Source organism: Lates calcarifer, linkage group LG23 (genome assembly GCF_001640805.2).
Source record: "Lates calcarifer isolate ASB-BC8 linkage group LG23, TLL_Latcal_v3, whole genome shotgun sequence".
Classification (NCBI taxonomy): Eukaryota; Metazoa; Chordata; class Actinopteri; family Centropomidae; genus Lates; species Lates calcarifer.
This window is the reverse complement of record NC_066855.1, coordinates 1,112,082-1,138,958: the sequence shown is the minus strand read 5'-3', so window position 1 is coordinate 1,138,958 and position 26,877 is coordinate 1,112,082. Positions and strand designations below refer to the sequence as shown.

Sequence of the window (26,877 nt, the reverse complement as noted above, 5' to 3'; positions counted from 1 at the left end):
GGAAGTGGGATCTGATACCTGACACTGACGGACAGGTGAAATCTAAGCAGTGCTCCTGCTGGTTTAGAGGTTTTAAACTAAGCTGCCTCTGCAGTGGCAGCTACAGATTTCTACCTGCAGACCAACATGAAGCGTTGAATTTCTTCTTACCTCCACTCTCTATGAGCACATCCAACAGCTCATCCATCTGCTGACTTCTGGTCAGTTGCTGTAATGGTGATAAAACAGGATTCTTTTAGTAGTTAAATCAAAGGGTTTCACATGAACAGAATGAGAGCTGTCAGACCTGTTTCCTACTGACCTGCCTTTAACTAGTTCTTCTACTTATCACAACTGTACTTTCTGTGTTTCTCTGCTTGTTACTTCATTCATTCTTCCCATTCACTGACTGTGGTGGAGATGGTTCAACACAACTGAAGCCAAAACCATCCTCCTGTCTACCAGCACTAACACAGCCTCACAGCACCAGATAAACCAGATTCTTGAACTTTTCTACGTTAGCTAACAAGCTAACGGCTTTTCCCACTGTCAGACTGTTCAGTTGAGCTAGCTGGCTAGCTTCCTGTGATATTAGAGTTAAAACAGTCTCATAAGAATATAAACTCATAACATTAACAAACAGTTTTCTCTTTTTAAAGTCATTTATATGCTCAGGACAGTTTGTACTGTACAGGACATGCTTTAAAAAAACTATGGAACACAAACACACTGAGAAACTTTATTATTTGTTCCTTTACATCAGAAAAATGTTTGTACAACTCAAACACCAGTGTGCGTCAGACTTGGTAAAGGGTGAACAGTTAGTGCAGTAAACGAAGCAAATGGATGAATAAAAGAGGTGTGAAAAAAACAGAAGACAGGAGGAAAAGTGGAATTAGAGCAACGCCGACAGGTCAAATAAAATCTCTGGCCAGCCATTGTCTACTGAATCTTAGCACGGGTTTGAGTTTACCTGCTTCACTGCATCCTCATAGCATGGGGGCTGTCTTAAGTCTGATGCATCTGAATCTGAGCTACTGAAGGCGGGGGGAGAGACCTGGCTCTTTTGGCCAACATGCCGAGGAGAGGGCAATACTGACATCTATATGAAACAGGTGAGAAGTGACATTAGCCCACCAATTAGAGCAGGGGATTTATGAGTGTGCTGCAGATGAAAAAGAACTACAAAGCCCTGATGTTTGAATAATCTCATCACATTCAACATTGCACTGTGAGAATGGGTTGGCGTCGTGTTGTTGTGAGGGAAGAGTCTCTGAGGTGAAGGAGTGTGTAACGAAAACACTCTTACAGAGTGGAGATATGACAAGAGACAATGAACCTCATAACACAAGACAATTATATAGAGTCAGACAGATCACAAATTAATGGAAGAGAGAAAAACGGTTACGTGGATGTGAGGTGACGACATTACAAACAGCGCTGCGTGTTGACGTGACGTTTACCTTTGGCTGCATATTCTGGCTCTCAGCTTTGGCTGAGCTGCTGTGGTTGAGGCCACAGTCAGCTGGGGGGGGGAAGACTCCCTGAAGGCCTCTCTGGTCAGAAGGATAAGAGCAGTTCACCGGCTGGCTGCCGCTCTTCTGCTGGATCTGTTAACAACCAAAACATGTGTTAGACATCAACCTGTACAGAGAGCGTGTACATGAAGGCGACACTGAGGCTCCTCCTCCTCCACAGAGCAGGTGGATGGTGGTTCACACCTGCATGCTGCGCCCTCTGTTGCTGGCCGAGGTGTGAGGGTGGACGCAGCCGTCTCTTCCCAGCGGAGGAGACAGCAGGTAGGGGTTGTTAGGAGACGAAGGCTGGGGGCTGCTGGAGGGCTTTCCGCTGGGGGAGTCCTGTGGGGAGCACTGTGGACTGAGGAAAGCAGACATGGTGGAGGGGCTGCCGGAGGAAGGGGCTGTGTCCATGCACTGTGGCCCGCCGGCGCCCCCCAGGCTGGAGACGGAGGCGTTGCAGTGTCCCATGTCCTCCATGCAGCTGCCAGCAGGGCTCTTGAGCTGTTTGGGGGAGGACAGAGGGCAGCTGGAGGACAGGGACATGGGCTCCTGCTTGATAGTCACCCCAAAGAAGTGCTGACCCATCATGGCTGGAGTCTGCTGGTGGTGCATGGAGGGGTGAGATGGAGGAGGGACGGCGTCCTGCGTTGCTCCGTAGCAGCGTTTCCTCTTGTGGAGCTGCATCTTCAGCTCTTCAACCTGACAAAGCGTGATCACAAACAGGTCACATGACAGTCAGCCTGTCGGTGCAGAACTGATCCTGAAACAGGACTGAGAGAAGAACTGACCTGTCTCTGCTCCTGGTGCAGCTTCCACGTCAGCTCCTCGATCACCTTCTGCTTTTCCACCAGCATTTTATCTTTCTCAGCTTCCAGGCCGTCCATACCTCCGCTCTCCCCCGCCCTCTGTCCTCCGCTGCCCTGGGTGCCTCCCCCCAGCCCGTCCTCCATGCTGAGCTGGGCCGGGGACGGCTGCAGGGCGAACTGTGTCGGCGAGGACATGGGCACGTCGCTGAAGCTGTCGGGGAGCGAGCCGCTGAGGGACAGCTCCGAGGAGGCCGGGGAGATGGGAGGAGTTGAGGAGGTGCTGGGGTATGGGTAGTAGCCTCCCTGAGACAGGGCGCTGGAGGAGGACGGGGACTGGTAGGAGGACAGGGATCCTGTGGGTGTGACGGGGAAGGTCACCGTGGTGATGTCGGAGGAGCCTGAGGGCGAGGAGCTGGTGTTGGAGTCCTTGAAGGGCCGGAGTCGCTCGATGAGGGCGGTCTTGGTTCCTGAGACAGGCATGCCACGGATACGCAGGTGCTGCCTGAGCTCTGATACCTGCAGGGAAAGAAGAGGCAGGGGTTAGATGGAGGAACTGTTGCCCAGTGAAGAAGTGAGTTTCTTTTCCAGTAAAACCTACCTTTAGGTCATCTAGATTGGCTGGCAGGGGCCCAGGTTTGACCGGTGAGATGTTACTTTGGGTGGGATATGTGTTCTTGACTGGAGAGGAGGAGTTACTGTTGGCTGTACTGGACGGACCGCTGGAGCTACAAGCTGATATCTGATCAGTGGATCCTCTAGAATGAGGCAACAGAGGTGGGTTAGTCACTTACAGCAGCACACAGGCGAGACATACAGAGACATCACCTACCATCAGTGTTTACATCATAACCACTGGTCTGTTTATAGATACGCTTTAATAAGAGCAACTTCTAGATGACCAGGGTCTAGATGGATCTGTCCTCATCCTCAACAGGCCTGAAGAACAAACTCATTAAAGCTGTGGCGACTGTTACCTCTACCTCCACCTGTTGGTTAGTCTGCAGGATTAGAACTGACTCCACCTGAATGTTAATGTTTGCTAACATGTTCCTACATCAGAACAACTCAGACAGCTTTCTCTGTTTCTGCTGCCCCCAAGTGGCCAACGTCAGTTAATGCAGATTTAACATTTCATTCTCAACCTCGGGAACAGTAGTTTGATAAAACAAGCCTTTTCTACAGCTTTTATTTCCTCTCATGATCTGGACTGTGACAGGCTGCAGATGAAAAAGCCAGTGAGTGAATCCTGAATTCCGTCCTGGGTCTGAGTGGGACTTACTTCTGGATCTGGGCCGGTGGGTGAGGCTGGTAGCTGAAAGCGGGCTGTCTCTGCTGAGCCTGGGCCTGGGCCTGCGTCTGCGGAGTGTGTGTGTGCTGCTGCGACTGCTGCGTCTGTGAGTGTGTGTGAGAGTGTTTCTGCTGGCTGAGGATCTGCAGCTGCAGGAAGAGCTGCTGCTGCTGCAGGAGCCGGGCGTAGGCCGAGTCCATGGGCGGAGGGGACTTCTCCGCCTTCTGGTCCGGAGGAATGTACTGGTGGTACTTGAGCTTCTTCACTTTGGGCTTCACATCTTTGGGTTTCTTGTGTCGGTTCTTGTCTGATGTCTTGGACTGTTCAGAGTAGAGAGGGTGAGTAACCAGGCACGTGCACGTGTTGTAAAAGTCGAGGAAAGATCCACGTTGTTGAAGAGCTAACTGACCTTGACAATAGCAGGAACAGGTATAGGGGGAGTGGTCTGGCTGTTGCTGGCACCAGACAGCCCTTCATCCTGGCTTTGATCAGGTGGGTCTCTGTTTGCACCCCCCTGCTCACAAATAAGAACATACACAGTTTTACAAAGTTTGTCTTTTAATATTTACTGTCACTGAGATAAGCTGCTCATTACCAGTTAAAGTTTTTCATCTACTGGGACAAAATTCTATAATGTCGTCCTTTTTCCTCTACATTGATCTGACACTGTAACTAACTAACTATAAACAGAGTCAGGTGATCACCAGGTAGGACTGATGGAACAGTGAACGTCCAGAGCAAACACTGACCTCCACAGAAATACACAGCTACACAAGGAATAATAAATGACTCTACAACATGTTGTGTCACTCCAGCTTTAACTGCATATAAAGAATAAAAGACGATCTGGCACAGTGAGTATACTTCCCAACAGCTGGTCAGATCACAGTGCACAGTATGAGAGTGAATTCAGATCTTCCAGTTGATTCATGTGTTTGAATGATTTATTTCCTCTGCTGATGTTTCTGTCATTGTTGCTTTAGCTCTGATGTATTTTGCTCTGACAGAACGTCTTCTTCACCTGCATGTAACACTACTTTCTCCTTCAGGATTATAAAGTTGAGATGAGGAGGCGTTGAGAGACACTCAGTTTGTAATCCAAATAGAATAATTATCCCCAAAAATGCACATGTACTGATGCTGCCTCTGCAGAAGTTTTCCAGCAAGCTCTAAACAGACTTTTCAAAGTGACACGACACAGCGAGCGCTGAGGATTCAGTTGGAACATTTCAGTCTAACGGATATAAACAACCCTGTTCTGGCATGAATTTCAGTCAAGTGACTGTTGCCGACGGTGACCGTTGGAATGAGGTCATCACGAGTGAAAGGTAAGCAGTCAGGAAAACACAGGCAGCTGTGCCGACAGGACGGCTCGGCCTGCAGGAATGTGACACCTGCCTAGTTCAGCTCAGTCCAACGGTCAGTGGAAAACTGAGGGTGGTGCAGTTCACTCTGCCACCACAGGAGGGCAGAGCAACCACAGCTACTGACAGCGACAACAAAATGCAGGTTAAAGACAGATGGAGGGAGCAGAAGTGGCGTTTGGTCGAGTGTGTTTTTACCTGTCGTGGGCTGGTGAGAGCAGGCGAGGACGAGGAGGAGGGCGCGCTGCCCACAGCCTCAGAGGACGGACAGGCTGAGCCCTGTGACTCGTCACTGTGGTGCTGCTCTGGAGACAGACTCTCACTGCTGCTGTCCTCCTCAAACGCATAAGAGTCATCCTGCTTAGGGAACTTACCATGGTTTACTGTAAGAGGAGCAGAGAGACAGGTGGGGGGTCACTGAGCTGGAATGCTTTACTTAGTGGGATGACATGAAGCATGCTTTTAACGGTAGTTTCTGAGAACTGCACCCACATCTATTAAAGTCTGATTTATTCGTCTTATTATCTTTAAACTGTGTCCAGTGTCTAGAGAAGCTCTGATAAAAATGTTGATATGCTGAACCTGAGTCATGTTTATTTGTGATGCTGTATGACCTGTAACGATCAGTCATCTATACAGTGGTGTGTGTTGTATATAATGTGTGCTCCCTGTGTGAGCGGCTGCTTTCACACACTGCCTGTCTGTCACTGACACCTAGTCCCACACTCAGCCTGGAGGTGTTACGCTGCGTGGGTGAGAGACTGACACCGCCACTTTACCTCCGCCACGCTCCTGATTGGCCGGGCTGATAGCGAGGGCAGCTGTGATTGGAGGAGCTGAGAGCGGCTATCTAACAGAGCTGAAGGGACAGAGCCAGGGGAGGGAGGTGGTAAATGGCTGGTGTGTGTGTGTGTGTGTGTGTGTGTGTGTGTAGAGGTATAAGATTCTCTTTTTGTATCCAAACATGTGACAGCCAGGAACAGACCCTGGTTTCAATCACAGCACCAGGCTCTTTCTGTGCAACTCACTGACCTCACAATACACACACTCACACACACACTAACAGAGCTTAACACACAGCTTAGTGCACAGTATTGTCCTGAATGCCACTTCCTCACACCTGTTCGTTTTTAACTCCAACCAGCACACACACTGCGACAGGTCTCGCTCTGCTACATTCAGTCCAGCACACACTGTTTCCATGAGTCCTCAAGTCAATTTGATGTCACCAGGAGATTGAGATGGTGGAATTACAGGAAATCTGCGAACCGTGTACACTTCCGCTTTTCAAGTGGCTGGTTTAGAAGTTACAGTGGGTCACATAGTTTCCAAAATTACCGGACAGAGGTTGAAACGATCGTTGGGAGTGTTGTGTAAGGGGATATAGAGCTTTAAGGTGAGGGGTTAATGCTGCAGGCGAGGGGGGACGCAACAGCCTGGTCCTGTCATGAGGCTCTGTAGGTGGCTCGGTGGAGCCGCAGAGGCCAGTTAAAACAGAGACAAAACAGGGGAGGAGCTGGGAACAAACATACACACAGGTACGCCCACACATACACACAAGGATGCACTCAAACTCATGTACACATCCCCACTTCTAAAGGAAAAGGGTGGACCCAAATACAGCTGCTGTTCATCTCAATAAACGGCACTCCCCTCCTCCTGCGGAGGTAGTGTAAACCAGCTGACTGCAGCCCGCCGGCTCCTTTACGCAACATGTTTACTGGAGGCTCAAGGGGGCAAACATAAAACCGCTAAAACACCAGTCTCAGAAACACTGCATGTTGGGGATTGGAAGACAAACAGTGCGAGGTCAGAGCAACGCAGTGGGACGACTAAAGCCCGACGCTTCATACGGCAGTAAATCAGTGGAGCGGCTGAGGACGCATGTTGTGCAGTTCCTTAAATCAAACAGAGGAGGAGGTGGAGATCTCACAGCAGCTCCACAATGTGTGTTTGTAAATACGCAGCTTTTTGAAAATGAGTCCGTTCAGTGATGCTCTAACAACACTTCTGGAGATCCAGGCATTTTCTGGAAAAAGCATGTTCCTCTAAAAATGAAAATAACTTTCTTTGTGCAAGAATTACAAACAAATATTTTCCCCTGCAAGTAAATTCAAACCATATTAAGAGAGAACAGGAAACAGAGTGTAAAGGTGAAGAGGTCAGACATCACTCCTAAACTAACTGTTTTTTAACATCTTTACATCTTTTATGATTGTGTGCAGAGTAGATGAGTGATAAGCTGTTACACACACAACAAACCCGTGTTGCCAGGTTGAGAAACATCACTGTTTATTCCTCTCTTTTGTTAGAAATGTTGGTGATCCATAATGAGGCGTTCACTGCCTCTTCTGCAGCCAGTAAGTCATTAATAAAAGGTTTATAATCCATCACACCTGCAGCTGTGAACGTTAATAAGTTCTTAATACAGCTCACAGGTTTGCTCCAAGTCAGTGATGGAGTGCTCCAACCACTCAGAGGGATGTTTAACAACCTGGAACCCGACGCTCTAACGAATGTCTTACCAACAGATGAATAAAGCATTAATAGATGGTTTACCAACTGTTAATGAAGCTACTTGGAACTACTTTTCTGAAGCTTTAGATTGAACTGGAAAAAGAGATGAACTTCCAGGTTTTATTAATGTTCCCAGTTGTGTCTTTGAGTTTCATTTGAGGAAATCAGACGTACCTTCAGTCGTCTAACTAATTAAACACAGGCATAAATGCAGTGACCACATCATGCTGTGTCACAAACCTTTCTGTGTTGGAGAAAAGATCTGTAATAAACATTCTACTTTTAGTCGGTGCTTGTTTGACAAAATGATGTGAGTGTGTTGAAGTCCAGCAGTGCAGTCATTAAAGTACGTGCTTGTTTGAGTAGATTCTAATCTCCAGCAGAGTGCTTGCTTTGTACTGCTTAGTAAACGACTTGAACAATGGTTTGTTAATACACACACACACACACACACACGCAGTCAGGAGGGAAGCATGCTCTCCTTTTACTTCAAAGCTAAAGTTTGACGACCAAACGCACAAACGTGGAGTCTGGCAGGCTGAGACGCAGCAGGTGTTAAAGGTGTGTTACACCACACTGCTGATACCTGTCGTCATGTCGGCAGAGTCTAGGGGAATGATATTCTTTTGGACCAGCTCCAGGGGCCCCGGCCTGAGAGCCAGCTTCTCATTCAGGTCCTCGGCAAGCCGGGCTCGCTTTAGCCTCAGCTGGGCCTCCAGAGAGGAGCCGTCCGAGGCCGGGTCTGCACAACACACAGCAGGACCACAGCATCAACAACACGGCACACACCACATGGCTCCTACACCTACACTGCAGCAGTAACAAAGATCTGCACATTTCATTTCAACTGCACATTTATCTGACGGCTGTTTGTGAGGATTTAAAAACATTATGACCATATACAAACACAAATAAAGTAGTGAACATTAGCTTCACATCAACCAGGTACAACAGTTAAAAACAGATGAATGCATCAGTGATGATATTACAGTGATTCAGGGTTGTCGCTTTGATTGTTGTCACAAACAATAAAGTTTAAGGAAATTCAATCCAACAGGAAACTGGTTTGGATAATCCTGATCCTGAGAGACGCTGTGGCTGCGGTCACTCTGATGTTCTGCTGTTGTTAGCCTGCTAACATCATGTTTATAACCCTGTCCTGTTGGATTTTAGCTCCGTGTCAGAGTCAGTTTTGTCAGGTGAGATTCACTGTGCCTCCACTGCTGCTGTTAAAAGTCAGTGACAGTGAACGCCTCCGGCTGCACAGAGAATTCAAATGGAATTTATTCCCCACATTCAGATTCACAGCCCTCCTATTAAAACTCTGAATGGATAAGATTTACCTGTAATTTCCTGAGTTACATTACTTGTTTCCTTTACTCAGGTAAAGAATGAAAATGTGTTGCACATACCTGGCATATAATAATCTAATAATCAAAAATAAAATCCAGTTGATCTCTGTCTACATCTAGTTCCATCTAATCTCTTTTCATTTGAATTTCATCTAATTATTTATCTTTATTTCATCATCTCATTCACTGACACACATTCAGCTGCTGTGTCTCCATAAGACATTTCCATGGCTTCAGCCTTCAATGATCAATATTTCTGTTTTGGATCAATTGTAATATCTGTCCAAACGCTGCACTACACTGCACAGTCAACACTCTGAGCACTAGAAAAATAAACAGAGCAGCTGTAATTAAAGGGCTGCAGCAGGTGAGATTTCCAACCTTCCACAGTCTGTGTCTGTTAAGTCCAGGATAAATAATCAGGGCTGGAGCGAACCCGGGCCGGCCCACAGTCTATACACAGCACTCACAGGACTGATTGCAGAGCAGTGAGGACAGCACACCCAATCAGTTTGATTATATGAGAGCAAGAAAGAGCAACAGCACTTATTTGGTCAAATATAATTTCAGTGGGATGAAACAGGATCCAGCGTCAGACTGAAATGAATGATACTGAGCTTTGGGCTGGAAAACTCAGGCAAGAGAAAAACTGAAAAATGCTTCATAGAAAAGTTATTTTAAAAACTTATTTGAAATGATTCCAACATCAAAATTAAGTTAAGATTAAATCTGCAATATTAAACTTTCTTAATCTCCAGATACAGCAAATATTTCAGAGTCGACACCTATTCTTCTCTATGAGACAAAGAGGAGAGGAGGAGGAGGAGGAGGAGGAGGAGGAGGAGGAGGAGAGGTGCATCACTGAGAGCAGGAGACGTGAAGGAAGAAAGAAAGGATGGACAAAAATACTGAAGGGAAAAAGAGGGTGAGAGGCAGGAATGAAAGGAAAGATCAGACTTCTGAAGAAAGTAAAGTGAGCAGAAATAAAGCTGAAGTAAGAATGATGGGAGGAAAAGAGAAAGAGATTGAAGAAATGAAGGCGAGAGCAATGGAGGATGGATTGAAGAAAAGAAAGAAAAACAGCTGAGAGAGAAAATGAGGCTGAAAGGAGGAAGGTGAAGAGGGAAAGAAAACAAGGGAGAGTGAGAGAGAGGGGATGTAAGGAGTCAGTGAACGCCTCACAGATGGAGGGCAGTGGGTAAAGCAGATGATCTGGATCCACTGTCCTTCCTCAGAGGGGAAGTGAGGAGGCATCAGCTGCCCGGCCGCCGCCGCCGCCGCCGTCCACCAGATGACATCATCTTCTGTTTATAAACCAACCCCCCCCCCACCTGTTTGACTGGCTTGATTTAAGGCCTGATTTGACATCACAGGGACACATGGAGCTCTAAGTGTGTTTAAACTGTGTAACCAAACTGCCTAAAAATGTGTTCGACCGTGGCTGCACCACCGTAACGTAACACGATCCCGTGAGTCTGAGGCCGGCTTACAAACTTTAAACATTCTGCTGCAGTATTAAAACATACAGGCACTTTAAACCTATAGCAATACGTATACCTGCTGACTCTATCTGCCAAATGTAAACACTACACTAAGAGGTAAGACGTATGGTGCATTAGGCAGGAATAATTCCCTTTGTGTTTCCATCCACTGAGGATTAAAGCGAGAGGGCGCAGGAAAAAGCACAGTAAACCTGCAGCTACAGCCCTATTATCTTTATGAGGAAATATTAGATTGTATGTGTGTGCGCAGGGTCAGACCTGCGGCCAGCAGGCAGACAGTGAGCTCCTATGCAGGCCACACGCCAGTCAGGGCCTGAGAGGCTGGGGCGGATTCTTGAATAGCCTAATAAACACCAGATGTTCCCTGGGTAATATATACACAGACCCTGTGCCGTGTCCATCTCCCCAGCAGGAATAACACAGCCAGGCCGAGCCAGCCAGCGTCTGAGGGATCACAGCTACAGCAGCACAGAGGAGGAGGAGGAGGAGGAGGAGGACGATGCTGTGACGCCCTCAAACATGTCCTTATTTTTGGGGGGCAGACATAAAGAGCCTGGAGGACAGATGATGTTTTGGGGGGTGATAAGACATCGAAGTGTGTGGGTGTAAGAAAGTGTGTACTAACAAATACAAGTCTTTGCAACCCTGTTCCATCTGTGCCACCGCCTGCAATCAAGAGATAAACAGCCAATTGAAAGTTCTTTTTTAAAAAAGCGCTGGCCAATTGCGTTCCTTCTTGCTGCCTTATCTGTGACAGACTCCTAGAAACTGATAGGGCCTCGCCGGGCCTCTGGATTCCGTTCCCCCGCACACTTACCAGCAGTTTATCTGGAGGCTGGAGCCTCTGTGAAATGGCAAACGGTGCCAGAGATATCATTCAACAAATCCCTGGCCTGCAGTCCAAGTCCCCAGTCCCCTTGTTTGTTCTTTCAGAAGAGTAACAAAAAAAAACACTATACACTGGCATCACTCACTGCTCCCATGATTGCCAGGACGCTTTAAAGTATCGGGAATCGATAAGATCTCAGTTTATAAGTGGCTGTCTGCTGTGTAATGTCTCTGCTAAACAAACCGAGTGCTTTGCTTTCTCATGAATATTTGAAATTTGTGGCATGTTGTGTGCGCTGGCAGTCGAATCTAAACAAGACAGCTGCAAACACTGCAGTGCTACCCTGACCTACAGAACATGTGAGGCCATTAATCGTAGCAGCAGATTTAAGAGTACGCCCAGTACAGTCAGGTCCACACGTCCTCATCACTATGTCCTACATGACATTAAAAGTACAAAGCCTCGTCCTCTGAAGGACAGCTCATGCTCCTTGCTGTTGGGCGTGCCTCTGCTTTGATGCGGCGCTCTGCAGGCGCTGCGATGTAAACAGGTACAGTCCGTGTAAATCTGGCCGAGCAGTCTCTGTTTCTTCTGAGACTGAGAGGCTCTTCCAGCACGAGAGCATTCCTCGGCGGTCACTCACCGACCTGTCTGCCTGCTCGCTGGCTGCAGCCGCTATCAGCCTGTCTCTCTGCCCGCTGGGTGCACATATCCACCTGCTTCGTCTGCGTCCACCTTCGCAGCTGTCACTACCTGTGGATTTATCTGTCTGTGCAGTCTGGATCTGCTTCTCTTTAGAGCATCTGTCACCTTAAGTGTTTTCTTTTCTTTCTTACCTGTTTCTCTGCTCTAACCTGCAGCGTGAGACCTCAGCTCTGACTCAGTTTGACTCGGGTTAAAACTTTTTACAAAGACGAAACAAACTCTGATTCTAAGAGAACCCAACAGCAGCTGATTTCACTGATTGGTTCAGCCTTTCTGGGTGAAGTTCAGCAAAATTATCTGCTACACTCTTCCCCTCTATCTCCATCCATCTTTCTCTGTCTTCCTCTGTTCTTCTTTTACAAGCAGCTGGCATCTGATTTTACTGTTTCGTTTCAAAGCTGCAACAGAACTTTTTTTTTTTCTCTCTTGTTCTTTATACGTCATGCAACATGTCAGACTCAATGATCTGATTCATGTGAAACTCGGGGGGAAATGATGCTTCTCACAGCTGCATTCCAAGATTTTCAAAGTAAGACTGATTGAGCCAAGAAGACGTGTAATTAAAGGGCAAATTTGAAAAGCTGCTCATATTCCCCACACTGGACTGAATATCTGTACATTCACGTTGTTCCACTGGACTGTCAACACACACAATGTTAAGATCCTTCACTGTGCTTCATTTGGCTCACTCACTGGTTGAACGGCTAATTACATCATATGCATATCTAAAGCTGCACTCATCAGCATTAACAATGGAAAAAAACTGCTAAATGTTAAAGTGGTTACTCATAGTGATAAACCTACAGAGAATGAGTTCACAGCTCTAGAGTATTTTAGCTCACTACGCTACAGCCAGCACACACCGTTAGTGAGCAGCTGGTGAACACTGTGGAGCAGTTATCAGCTAAAGAGTCAGATATTTTCCTGAGGAGTTGGTGGAGACTAAAAACAGAGCAAACACAGAGTGAATACTGGATTCTATTGTTGCTGGATGTGCAACACGTCTGTCATTATTTTATATGGTGACATTATGTCCAACGTATTACTACATTACTACATATTACAATAAAACCAGTCACATGATTGGCGAGATATCGTTTCGACCTCCACCTCAGTTTGGTGCTCACAGCAAAAGAAAAATGACATTTAAACCATGTAAAACAAGAATAGACATGATGTCCCTGTTACTCTGGATACTCCACAAAACTGACTGTGAAGAGTTATTCTTCAGGACACTGTTCACATCTGTGCAGAGACAGGCTGCTAATGATTATCTGAAATGTGACCTTTCACTTCTGTGAGAAACATGAATGAATTACCACTGACTTTCATCAGCTCTGGGTGGAAGCAGAGCACTCAGACATCTGACAGAGTCGTCACCTGTGTGTCCTCTTACTAACTGGACCACAGTGTGATACGTTCACTTGCTTGTGTGTTTCTCTCACTCTTTCCATTTCTCTGCTTGAGTCACACTGCAGACTGAAAGCATTTAAGTGGAACTCTGTGTGTGTGTGTGTGTGTGTGTGTGTGTGTGTGTGTGTGTGTGCGGCAGCTCAGTGTTGGAAGGCGTTACTCACGAGGCATGATGCCTTGGTCTGCCAGCTGTTCTCGTGTCCTCCTCTGCTGAAGTCTTAACTGTAGGACTGAAGGTGGGGGGAGGACGAGGGGGAGGGGGGAGGAGGGGGAGGTGGGGGAGGAGGGTGAGATAGACAGAGGAGAGGAGTAAAAAGAAGGGGGAAGAGGAGAAAGAGATGTGGAAAGGACAGGTAAGGGACAGAGGAAAAAGCAGGAAGAGAGAGACTGAGAATTGAACTCTTTAAATGCTGTTTCATATGTTTCTTAGAAGATTTCACATTAGTTTACTTCACCTGCAGCCATGTCAGTTTGTAACGACTGAACAGACGCACATGCGCTGTGTGTAGGTATCTACATATACATATGAACACAGAAAACACAGACAAAAAACAACACTGCTTGTTCACAAATATTTCTGCGAGCAGGATGTAGGGAATGATAAACACAGCTCCTGGCTTTTAAACAGATCTGCTCAGCAGTGTGTGGTCCGGCTGCATGTGTGCATGTTTCTGCGTGCTCTCTGTGTGTGTGTGTGTGTGTGTGTGTAGAAGTGGTCGAGGTGGGAGTGTGGGGTCATAAACATACAGCCTCCCCCGTGTCTGTCGGTCTGCTCGTGTCTGTGGCTCTTTCTTTTTCTTTCTTTGTCTGTGTGTGTTTTTCCTCCCCGCTGTTATCTGAAGGTCTCTCGGTGAGATCCTGGTTCTGACACACAAGTATGAAATGTTCCTCCTCCTCTGAAAGACCCTAATGACTTCCTGCCTGTTAATTATCCCGCTCAGGTGGCTTATGTTCGAGCAGCTCTCGTGAATTCCCCCAAACCTTCCAGCTTTTGATGTCACGACTTTCTTAACATTTGGACTCAGGATCAGTGAGCTCTGGTGCCACATCGTAGCGCTCTCATAGGAGAGCACCTCCGTTATGTAACACCAGTCCCTTCATCTGACATCTGCTTCACTTTACAGTGAGGGGGGATCGTGACCCTGTCGCAGCATCACAGAGAGACAGCGCAGACTGAAAGATGACCACAGCATGTAACTGATACAACAATGAACACACGTCCACGTACTCTGAGCAGCAAGATTTGTCTCTTCTGTGGTGGAAAAAGCAAGGTGACAATGGAATGTAACTGTTAGTGTTGGGTAATTCTGCAGAGCTTCTTTAAGTCAGGGGACGGCTCCTCGCTGCTCTGTATTCTGTTTACAGAGACCGTTATCGTGACTTCTGTCTGGACTCTGTGACTGTGATCACTTTGCTTCAGGACTCACACATATTTTTAAAAAAGGCTGAATGAGTCTGACCTGCAGCGAGTTGTTCAAACCCACGTAGCTTCACCTCTGTTTACTGAAAGCCTATCAATAATTCTGCCTTAAAAAGCTCAGCAGCTGCCATATAATCTGCTCTCTCCTCTAAAAAGCTTCAGTGAGACCAGAGGGCCGTCTGCCCTGATTGCACAGTGTACATGTTACAGGACGAGGACCTGAGCCAGGCTGTGTAATCACAGATCACTGACCACGCTCTGCCTCTCTCACTGTTTTTGAAACTGAAGACATTAGTTTTAACTCGGGCTTTCTTGACAACAAAGGACATACAAATCCACAGCCGCATTTACAAGTTTTCAGATTTATAGTGTAAATAAATGATGGTTTGGCCTGGCTAGCACTGGTGAAGTGGTGATAATTACACAAGCCTGTGTAGTGATACTCTGATTTATTGTCCTCCTGCGCCTCACTCACTCACAGCCGCCACACGAGGAAGAAACAGGCTAACAATAACACCACGCTTTCACACTTCAACTCCAACAAACTTCGCTAAAGAGGCTCCTGAACTTTCCTGCAGCACAAGCAGGAATGTGTTTGCGACAGATGTATGAGCAGCGCTGTATAACTTCTAATAAACAGGTATTCCTACATGAAGAATTAGGTTTATTTTAGTCTAATACCTCTGCATAAAGTGAAAATCCACCTTAAAACAGAGCGCACATATTTTATCCCTTATGGTCTCGGGACAGTTTGAGGCAGGTTTGTGATCACGAGCCAGAGGCAGTCTGAAGGAGAGCCAACTCTCCACCATTAACATTCAGTCTCTGGAGCTGCTCCACTGACAGTGACTTATAGTGTGATAGTAAAGTGATATGTATTTGTGTTGAAGAAGAGTGAGTGCAAAAATACAGGTAAGTGCTTTTTTATCTGTTGCCAAAGTGCAGTCATTGTCAGTAGAAGGTGTCCAGGTTTTACCTACATTTATCAGAGGTGTAATCACTGGAATAATCTTTGTCTGCTCTTGTTTTATTCATTAAAGATTCAGGCTGGTTACAGCTGTTTTAACAAATATAAACATACTAATTAACCCTAACTGGATTAGTCCTAAACTACGCTGTTGTTCTGTGCCTCTGCTACCTCACTGTAACAAGCCTAAATGACGAGCTAATGTTTCCGTGAGGCAGCTGTGTTTCAGAACAATAGCTGAGTTTACTGCTGGGGCACGCACTGGCTCCGACAGATACAGTGTAAGAAATGTTGGGCTGGGTGTGGTAGCTGATACAAAACAGGTGTTTTGTGATGACGGCAGCTGCGCGTGACGCTGATTTACTCTTCAACCTGTGGCTGACACCTCGTAGTATTGATTTAACCTATACTTGCCGTGTTATGTAATGGCAGTGAGCTAGAGAGAACGGACCACAGCCCTTTGAGCTGTTAATCAAATCGGCATGAGAACTAGTCACTCACACACACACACACTCACTAAACATTCGGCGGCCCGCAGGGAGCACTTAAGTGAGATCTTTATCTGTCCTTTTAGCTCCAACCATGCAGCGGCAGTTCCCATGGCTTTGATAATGCTGTTCAAGCGTGGTGCAAAAAGGAGCAACAATCGCAGCTTTTCACAGGGCAGTGAATGTAACCTGAGCCGCCGCAGCTTAAAGAAAACTGTAAATCCTGGACAACCAGATCGTCTGAGACTCCCCCTGTCATCAGCCGTTATCTCAGAGAGATTTATGCACAGTTTTACTTCACTTACGCACAGTGTTTCACTCATGCACTCATAAATTCACTCAAGGAGTCATGTCAGTAGTAACTTGTATCACCTAAGATTAATCCCTCTGACTGTAACATTAAGAAGAGTCAGAACAAGATGAACATGCCGATAAAGACGGTATCTCTACATCTGTGCCACATTAACCAGCTGGAGCGCGTCGGTCAGAGCAACACAGAACCTGAGCCGCCTCGGCGAAAAGCCTCCTGCTGCTCTTGAACACAGCTACCCTCCCTCTCCTGTTCCCCGGAGCACTGGGGGTCATTTCCCACCCTGCCGATCTGCTTTGAACAACTCAAAGGAAAAGCATCATTTACCCTGCCATCTCTGGAACGCAATTATAGCTCACAGGCAAACTGCAAGTAGGAACTGAAGCCACTCTCTCCACAGGAGAGTGTGCTGTGCGTCCACAGCAGTGTGAAGTGAGTTTTACTGAGGAGAGAGCAGGATTCGAGCCACCATCAGTTATATTTTCCTCAGGGAGGTGGCAGTGTTGCTCAGACTACACACACACTGTGGTGGTAGAACACAAACACACATGCTCAGGCTCTCAGAAAGAACCTTCACAATAAAGACAATTACTGAGAAAGTGTGTGTGTGAATAAGAGAGGGAGAGTGATGGAATTAAAGTGTGTGTACGCGAAGGAGATAGATGGATACAAAGCCCCAGCAGCTGCTGTGTGTTAAGTGGACTTTAAATCAGTGCTGTAGTTCCTCCTTTGATATGTCCAGGTACACACACCCACACACACACTCACTCACACACACACACACAAGCACCATCAGCTTCCACTTCAGCCATATTAAGATAACCTCTGACCCTCTCCAGTGTCTAATCTCCCTTTATCGGCGTGCACAGAGCCACAGAGTGAGAACGTCTCGCCGGCTTCCCTCAGCAGCAGCAGGTTAGCGGCTGGCACGGAACAAGTGCACGACCTGCCCGAGACATCACCCTCACATGTCGTGTTTTTACGAGGAGGCGGGTGAACATCAAAGAACACGCCCCGCTGTAAATCGATCACACTGTGACAGGCTGTTCTCTGACTCACGCTGGCCTCCCTTTGGTATTCCTCTTACCATCACATGCCCACAGTATATTACACACACCTGTCACCTCGCAGGCGTTACTGAAGACCACAACACGAGTGTCAACACAACTCATCTGTAAAGACAGATAAATGACATAATGTGCACGGGATTGTCCTGTAAATGCCAAGTGTTGGCAGACAAACTGTTGCATGGCCCTCGGGATAAAGACAGCTGAGCTAATAAACGTGCGAGTGCATACACAGATACACAGGGAAGTAAACAGAAACTGCACAGCCATCGTTATTCGACTTACCTGATCTAAACTTGCTTCGTATCAGTATGGAGTGTTCAGAGCCCAGAAGAGTCATAATGCTTACAGTACAGTTCCAGTGTTCAAAAGTCGCAAAATAAAGTCACACAAGCTGCAGAAGTGGTGCACACTTCGACCCCCCCGGCCACGTCTGGACCCCAGGCTGAGATGAGATGGAGCTGACCCAGCCTGCCTCATCAACAGCTTCAGAAGACGACTAGTGTAAGAACAAAAAACACACACGAGCACACACACACTGGCGTTCTTGCTGTATCTCTCTCAGCCAGTGTGCACACTAGCTGCAGCCGTCGGCTCTCTGTGCTGCTGCTCTCTCTTCCTGCCTCCTCTGCTCTCTCTCCCCTCGGGGCTGATGTGGGAGTGTATTCGTCTGTGGGCTGGTGAAGCTTTGGTCCCATCTAGCTGAGAGCTCTGAGCAGGGCCAGGGACAGCACAGAGGGATATGCCCTGCTCGGGGAGGGGCTAATTGGCCAGGGTTTCCTCAAAGCCACGCCTGCCTGAGCCTGGAGGCTGGACAGGGCTTGGCTGATGACTTCTTCCTCCCCTGCCACCGGTATAAATATATCTGCCTATCAGCCCTGCTGACTGTCATTAGTGAGGAGGGGGGCGGGGGGTTAGATAGAAAGAGAAAGATCAAGATAGAGACACAGAGACTGATAGTGGAGCAGCAGTACAGCCAGGAGGGAGAACATAGGAAGAGCAGGAAGTTTCACTTCTTGCCTTGAGGCAGCAGATGAAAAATAATCAGCCCAATAATCAGCAGCTTTCTACTCCACATACAGTATGTGTGAAGTTTTTCATTTCTGTTCTGAATTTAAAGCTTTTCTTTATCCAAACAAAAAAATCTAATTCATGTTTTATTTAAGTGGCACCACAACATTGATCTCAAGGCACTTTAAAAAGTAAAATGTTCTAGAGAGAAATCCAACAGTTTCACTGTGAAAGGTGCTTTAATGTTTCAGGTTCATCCTCACACTGTCACCTGCCCTGTTTCTGGTGAAAACCCTCTGCTCACCAAACAGCAGAGACACAAAGTTACAGGCCAGAAACTAAACTAAACTAAACCAGAGCTAAAAGAAGACTGAACATTGGACAGACTGTTTGGCTGCCCTGTAGTGGTGAAAACCAAATGAATACAATTTAAAACATTTATTGAGTTGACTTTTTGGTTTGTTTGTTTTTTTAATGAAGAGAAAAACGTTCAAACATGCTGAAATTTGCCAAATGAAAGGATTGGAAAAGGTATTTGCTCTGGTATCAGTATCAGAACTCACTGTACTGTGTTTCTTTGAGTACTGAAAATGTTTCAAATGAAGCTCAGCCTTATTATGATTTTGTTTTAAATGAAATGTTTGTGCTTCATCTTCTCTGTTTTCTTTAAAGTTCCTTCCTTTCTAATAAAACCAGTTTGTATTGGAATCAACACATTTCCTTCTCAGTTTAAATACAGGAGATACTGAGAAGAATTATTGGTCACTATGACATTTACCAAACACAAAGGGACTTTAACACCAAATTAGAGTCTTTGTCATTAGAATATATGAGAGGGTAACTATGAGTGCTGCCATACATACAGGAAGTATATGAAGACTGTGATGACATATTTTAAGAAAACTTGGATGTTGGACGTTTGTCTTGTAATAACTTCTGTAGAAAAGTAAAAGCCGCCCTGTGTTTAATAACATCGTTCTATTTAAACCTCCGTCAGCTGCTCATGCTCTTTTTTTTTTTTTTTTTGATTGGTTTATCTACGGTGCGATGAACGATCGGTTTAGCTCAGTCAGTCATCTAGCAGCTGAGAAGGAGGAGGTTTATCTTATCAGCAGCAGGATAGCAGCATCTATTCAACAAGGCATCCCTTCCTCCAGCTCCCACATACCAGCCGGACATTTGTCAGAGTCTGAACTCAGCTCCGTGCCCACTCTCCTCTGAGGGAGGTGTTCGCCAACTGCAGCTCCTATACATTACAGAGCCTCCGTCAACACAGGATGTCAGCTGGACACATCTCTGCAGACTTCACCGAGCCTATTACAGAAACACAGTCCGACACAGTAAAATGATGTGGGAATGTCATTTCTGTGTCCTTGTTTTTGTCACACAGCAGGTGTCAAAGTTCGTGATGGCTGTTGTTCCAGAGAGCTACTGTCTCACTAAACCCAGATTAAAGGGTTCAGTGTTTACAGCTGAGAATGTGGAGAGGCTAAACAGTGAAATACAGTACATGTCCCTGGACCAGTCCTGTCCCTGCATACACTGCACAGAGGGCTGCTCAAGAAAGTCCCAATATTTTACTTTTTGTTTCCTTATCCAAAGCAAATGTATTGACAGGGTCTGAGCTGTTTTCTGTGGCTGTATTCAGAGATAATATTCAGAGAAAGCAACGCTACTTGTCTTTTTTTTAAAGCTGCACTGTTCAATATTTTTACATAAAAATGAAAAACAAAGTGAGAGGTGTGACTCATCGTGACAAACCTAAAGAAAACTGTGAGCCAACGCTGCAGCTCCCCTCAGCTCTGCGGAGCATTTTACCATCGTTCAGCTCAGTGCTTTAGTTTAATATTCTGGTTCAGCAGCAGGCAGCTGTTTCTGGTGAGGAGCTGGTGGAGACCAAAACAGAGAGGGAATACAGGACTGAACGCAGCATTACAGAACCAGACCCATGTCTAAAAACACAGCTTGTTTTTTTCTTTTTATCTATTAGTATTAAGAAAACGAACATTTATCAGAACATTTCTGAAACTGTCTCATGCAAAGAACCAAAAGTTTATATCGTCTTTTTTCTGGTATTTTTGCAGCTGATTTAACACTGGATTAACACAATTCTCTTTCAGTGAATGGATTTTTTCCTCTCTGTCCTCATGCCGTTCTTCCCTCCGTTTGATCTCAATGTCGATCTACTTCTTTCCCTTTTTTAACCTTTTCTGTCTGCTCTGTCTCTTCCCCCTGTGAGCCTCATCTCCGGCTAGACCTTTGTCCCAAAGTTATTATTCCCTTAAAATATCCACCAATTTCCTACCCTGTCCCTTTTCAGTTTGCTAAATAAAAAGAATACCAAAGAGAAGTGTGTGATTCCTACAGGCCTTTTCTCCACATTGTGTAAAAACTGCAGCGACAGAGCGCTAATCACTCATCGAGAGCTTTGTCCAGCAACAGCTCACTGCTTCTGCTTCGCCGCTATCCATTTTAATCTCCTCACACCATAAACACTGCTTAGCTTTTGTTGCCGGGAGCCTCTACACACACCGGCGAGATGCACACACCAAACGTATAATAATTTAATGTTATAAATGACACGCCTTTTTCTGTTTGCTGTTAAGCCATGTGCCAAAAAGCCCCATACAATGCTCAAGTCAAATATTTACATAGAAGCTTCTCGGGCTGCAGATCTATCACTGACACTCGTCGGTACGTTTGTCTTATGCATGCAGCGAGCGAACGCACACGCAAATTACACAGGTGCACATGCACACACAGAAACGTTTGTGCATGGGCATCTTAATTAGCAGGTGAAAGTGCTTAAAGGGAAAGTCTGTCAGAGGGTTTGACAGTGTACACACAGCGTCTTGGAGAGATTCCTGAAGAGGTCACCCAGCCCTGGCTTAATCCTCCCCTTTAATTGGGCCCTATGTCAATGGACGTGACAAGTCTCATCTGAACTGTCTGGAGCCATAAGTGTGTGTGTGTGTGTGTGTGATAAAAAGACAAAGAGAGAAAGGTCATGCTCGTATACCAATTAGACAGATCTGAGTGCATATTTTGTACATTATATACAATAAGCGTGCAGCAGGGCGTCATGGTCCGGCCCTGTACAATACGTGTTTAAAAACAGTTCTCATCTGACGCAATAAGTCAAAAGCTGTTGCACAGAGCATGTTAAAAACACACATTCCATAATGCGACAGAACGTGTTTATTGGCCGACTGTGCAGACATCTAGATCAAAAAAATGACTGTTAGTGTTTGGTGTGATTTCTTGTGTTTTAGAAAAAGCAGATGTGACCAGCAAAAAACTGCACAAAAATATCACACAAATGATGTCTGGTAAAGGGAATTACAAACAGTTATTATATACGATGTGTCTGGATTCTTCTTTTTTAACGATCATCACCATAAGTTCCAGTAAATGATGAGTCAGTGGAGTGGAGGTCTCCTCGCTGCTGATAGGAACAGTCACGTATTCTGAATGCTCTAAATATCTCTGCTCGTATGCCATCCGTGGAATCCAGCTGTCCCTCGGACATTTGCCTCAGAGAGTGTCACAGGAGGAAGTGTACGGGAATGTACTCTCCAATGCAGCATGAGTGGAACATGTGCTGGACACTGTGGGAGCTGCCCTGTAGAGCATGTACTCAGCTGTTCGACTGCAGCAAAAGAGACTAAACCAGAGAGAAACTGGCACCTTCTTGTCTTCCCATCCGTCCTGTCTGCCTCCGTCACTGGAGGACAATTCATTCTCAGGCTGAAGAACTGCCCTCGAGCCCGTCAGCTAAGGATGTAGATGTAGTTTTTTAGTTAATCTCGTGGCCTGTGTTGTGCCAAAATATTTTAAACTCTGGCATCACTCTGTATCTTTCTTACTGTCAACACGTTCCATGAAAAGACCAAACACAACAATGCCCTCTTAGTCACTTTCTCTGCAGGGTAGTTATTTTGCAGAGTATTAGGTCTGTTGTCGTGCTGCATTCTCAAACAGTCGTTTGTTTTGGTGTTGACAGTAACAAACAGACTGAATATTGATAATATTTCAGCACAGGAGCGCTGGTTGGTTTCTGGGTCTCCAGGTACATAATGAAACAGGTGTAGCCTGCTGTGAGCTCAGTGTGTAAGGTCAGCTGAGGCAACAGAACATCTTGGCCCGAGGCTCTGTAACAGTAGAGTCCTGCCATGAAGAGAGGGATTATTTTAGCGGAGAGAATATATATACGGTAAAAGTGGTGGAAGAAAAGGATGGAGTGGAGAGCTGGTAGGGAGGTGTGTGTGTGTGTGTGTGTGTCGGGAGGGTGGGAGGAGGAGGATGGGAGATGGAGGTCTGATAGAGCGCAGATAAAGAGTTTGTCAACATGGGATGAGGCTCAGGCCAGGAGAGCACAGGATATGGGTGGGGGTCTTGAAGGCATATGTGTGTGTGTGTGTGTGTGTGTGTATGTGTAAAGGGACAGACGTTGTGGCCTCTGCAGCAACAGCTGTGTCACATCAGTCTGAGCGGCGTCACGCTGCTGTTTCAGATAGAAACTCTCCTGACGCTGACATTCAAATAATCAGGATGCTGGAGAGAGATGCATTATGGTCCAACACCAGAGAGACCGCACTGCCAGTTCAGGTTCATTAACTAATTACTTTATATGACAGGTTAACATTAAAAACACTGTGCAGGAGCTGCAACCAACAAAGATGTAGATGTAGATGTGTAAAGTTCATATATACTTAATAAAGAAGGTGCAGGACATGTGCAGTGCTGCTATGATCCAAGTCTACAAACATAAACTTCTCCTGCATCATCATCAGCTGGTGAGGACGTTAACTTAGACTGAGGAGGGCAGGGCTGTTTGGCTTTGGTCCTGCAGTCCATTTCTTTCATGTATTCAGAATCAGTGATAAAGTGAACTTGAAGCTATGTTTTTATAAGATATCATTTATCATTTAGCTGTTAAAAAGAAACTAGGAAGTCAACAGAGTGATCTGAGGTTAGATGATGGAAGTTGGCTTAGTCAACAGAGAGACTTGAGAGTGATTCATTCCCTTTATCAGCGCCCAATCAGTCTTATCAGAAAACAGAGGGGTTTCTCACGACACAAGCCGGCTGGCTAAAGAGAAAAAGACGGCAGAGCATGGAACGCAAACACAGTGGGCTAAATATCAAGAGTACGAGAAGACGGAGAGAAGCAGCGAGGGCACGGTGTAAGAGCGAGAGCAGAAGAGCCAGAAACGTACTGCGAGAGGAGAGAAAGAGGTGAAGGAGGGTGGGAAAGCGAGAATGAGACGTGGACCGAGCCAGACGTGGAGTCAGGTTCAGCGTTTCCCCTCTGCCTCTGAGCTGTGGTTTATAATGAAGAAGTTCCAGGGGGAGCGAGCCGAATCCAAACCAGAAGTGACAGAAAGACGAGCCCGAGCCAGCAGCCTCCCCTCCTGTCTCCTCTTACACGCCTCCTCTCTGCTCTCTCTCCGTCTTTATCTGATCTGAGCCTCGGTCACCTTCACTTCTGCTTCGTCTCCACAGGCCTCCGCGGGCCCGTGGGTCCGAGCGGCGCATGTCTGCCGCCGGGGCTGGAAATGTCAGCGTGTTTGAGAGACGGCGGCGCTGCAACCACTCCGAATGGAATCCCAAAACACAACAAGAGTGCGAGGGAGATAGATTGTCTCCACATCGAGTAAAAACCAAAAACGCCGGGGGGAGACACTGTTTTGTGTTTTTGTGGTTGTTTAGATTTCGGCAGTTGACTTTGCCTCCGCTGCAGTCTGCAGGCGCTGGCGTGAGGCCACAGCAGCGTGGGCAGGAAGGAGGGGAGCATGTCTGTGAGGCTTCAGCACAGAGACGGGCCTGCATCACCACAGCTTAACTCTAACTCCTGCCTATTACCAAGGGCTATGGGCTGGCTTTATGTGGTATTCCCAAAACTTCACTATCAGAAATTTAATAACTCAAAGTCTACTTTGTTGTTGTTAATGTGTGTGTCCGTGACTAATGGGCCCAGATGAAAGAAGGAACAACCGCCTATGCCAAGCAAATGTCTTTCATTTGGCCTGATGGACTTCTAAAGAGAAACCAATTAAGTAAAAATTAGTTGAAATAGAACGACTCTATACGAGCTGAGATATAGTTCCAGGAGAAACAGTATGGAGGTCTGGTTTTGTTACGGCGGCTGGTCGAGAGATGATCAGCTTCTTAAGCCTAACAGCACTCTCTCTCTTCTCAGAGTCACACCTCTGTCAGATTCAAACACACTGCGCTGGAATCAGATTATCACCACGCCATGATCCACTGTTAGCTGTTTAATACACAGCAGCTGAAGCTCCAACACAGCCTGCTGGGGACGTATTATTTTAGCACGTAGCTGGGACCTCAGCACAGTAGACCTTGAAGTAAGAACTACCAACTGAATCTGTCCTGGTGTTAGAGGAGATGCTCTCGGAAAAGATGAGTCAAGAGGTTCCTGAAGACAGAGAGACGCCCCTGCTCTGAATGCATTTGGGAGCTTGTTCCTCCATTGGGGAACCACAGACGAGAGCCTTGTTTGTAGGGATGGCAATGCCAGACCCCCATTTACATCACCTGAAACGCCTCTAACAGTGACAGTGTAAGCAGAGTACAAACCAAGACACAACACTGAAGGGGTCAAAAGAAAATGGCAGAATAAATCAGCATCTCAGTCACATGACTGTGACAAGGAGTCACAGTGCTGCAGGCTCACCACTGCATCATTACAGAACTGATAGAGGACGTAAAGAAAAGACCAAATAGAATAAATATTTAGTTATCAGGATCTCCAGAGCTGGTCCAGTACTTCCAAATGGCCTGGCTGAAACGGCCTGTCAGCCAGCACATTCTTTCTCTCAATGAAGACCGAGCAGAGCCATGTTTTTGTTGGTATGACCCCACCCAGCCCGCCCCGTCCCCTCTGTATCCCCATAACCCCTCCCTCCCCCACTGACGTCTGTTTAACAGAGTAATACATGCAGCGCCAGACGCTGACTCCAGGTCAGATCTGTGCTCTCACTGAGGTCCTGCTACGGTGTGATCTGATTCAGGACCAGCGTTTGAGTCGGCTGACAGACAGAGAGCAGACTCAGGGGTTGCCATGGGCCACAGACTGATCCCTGGGTACAGAGCTTGGTATCTGCTGGGCTGGACTCCACTTGACCATTGAGGACCAGACTTATTTATAGCCTCTGTGTGCATGTGTGTTTATCTGCCTATGTGTGCACGTGTGTCCTATGTGTTTGCACGCTCGCCCGGAGGGGCGTACGTCTTATCAGCACTATGGAGCATTCATCAGGGGTGACATTTTCTGCCATTCTGCGTTCAAACCAAACACACGGCTTCACGTGCTATCTCCACTCTGTGGGATGTTGAGAGGCCTGACTTATGCGACTTGTCAGTAAGAAATTACACTATCATCACGCCGACCCATTGATTCGGTACGTTGCCTTTTTTATTATTTTTCCTGCGATAGGTAATTCAGTCGGACAAACCTTTGTTTTTTTCTTCTTTGCCCAATTCCAAAAGCTGAAACAACAAAGGGGCACCAACAGCTATGTGGTCCTGCTTGCTTTTAACACCCCAGGGACGCTCAGTGGGTCATGATCAAATGTTGTTCTAGGGTTCTGAAAGAGGTTACGTGTATATGTGTGTTTTTCTAGCAGTGTATTTTTCCTATCTCTGCGTCTGTGTGTGTGTGTGTGTGTGTTAACCCCTTTCCAGCCTCAGTGAGTTTGGAAACTGTCGTGATTGAGAGTAACAGGATAAAGCAAAGCTGATGCTGTTGACTCAGCTAACAGGACTGTGAACTGTGAAAAACTATTGCCTTTACTTCATTGGTTATGGCAATTTTCAGCCTGGGTCAGAGTGGGGGGGCGATGGCCGAGACAAACCAAACTGAAACAGAAGTCACCGGTGAGTCGCCATGCTAAGGACACTATTTATTAATTAATACTTCACTGTGTGCATGTCCAGAAATTTACACTCAAAATCTGGACACTAAAATAAAATGACACACAGTAAATACAGTGCGTTATGTAGTAAATAAGACTGTTTGTACTGCACAAGACTCACTTCACGATACGGTGCCGTGTTCTGTTCACAACTGCAACAACAAACACTGAATTCACCACAGCCGTCATTCGTGACTGCCTGGCTTCTTCTTCATATCAGTGGTATCTGCTGCACATGGCTATCTGAATATTTAGAGAAATCCTTATGTCAAACTGATGGGAAAAACATGATTTCACATAAACAAAGCTGAAACAGTTCAAACTTGTGGCCATAATATGAACCAGCAGGATTGTTATATAAACCAGAAGGGTCATTATATCGCCAATGTGCAGGGCACAAAC

At 46.4% G+C, this 26,877-nt stretch overlaps 1 protein-coding gene across 13 annotated transcripts in view; it reads right to left on the bottom strand.

Annotated features, from left to right (window-relative positions):
* Positions 1-26,877, bottom strand: part of myocd (myocardin) — a 100,928-nt gene that overhangs the window by 3,017 nt on the left and 71,034 nt on the right. For 5 of the 13 annotated variants that reach the window (XM_018687940.2, XM_018687946.2, XM_051066231.1 and 2 more), the window contains 11 exons: positions 13,440-13,505; positions 8,061-8,216; positions 5,156-5,340; positions 4,003-4,107; positions 3,585-3,913; positions 2,904-3,060; positions 2,288-2,821; positions 1,701-2,198; positions 1,443-1,589; positions 953-1,081; positions 151-208 (listed from right to left, as the gene is read on the bottom strand). In XM_018687940.2, the coding sequence (XP_018543456.1) occupies positions 151-208; positions 953-1,081; positions 1,443-1,589; positions 1,701-2,198; positions 2,288-2,821; positions 2,904-3,060; positions 3,585-3,913; positions 4,003-4,107; positions 5,156-5,340; positions 8,061-8,216; positions 13,440-13,505 (2,364 nt within the window). Of the gene's footprint in view, positions 1-150; positions 209-952; positions 1,082-1,442; positions 1,590-1,700; positions 2,199-2,287; positions 2,822-2,903; positions 3,061-3,584; positions 3,914-4,002; positions 4,108-5,155; positions 5,341-8,060; positions 8,217-13,439; positions 13,506-17,812; positions 18,613-26,877 lie in introns of those variants that run through there. The other 8 variants (XM_051066233.1, XM_051066235.1, XM_051066234.1 and 5 more) reach the window with 6 other exon arrangements.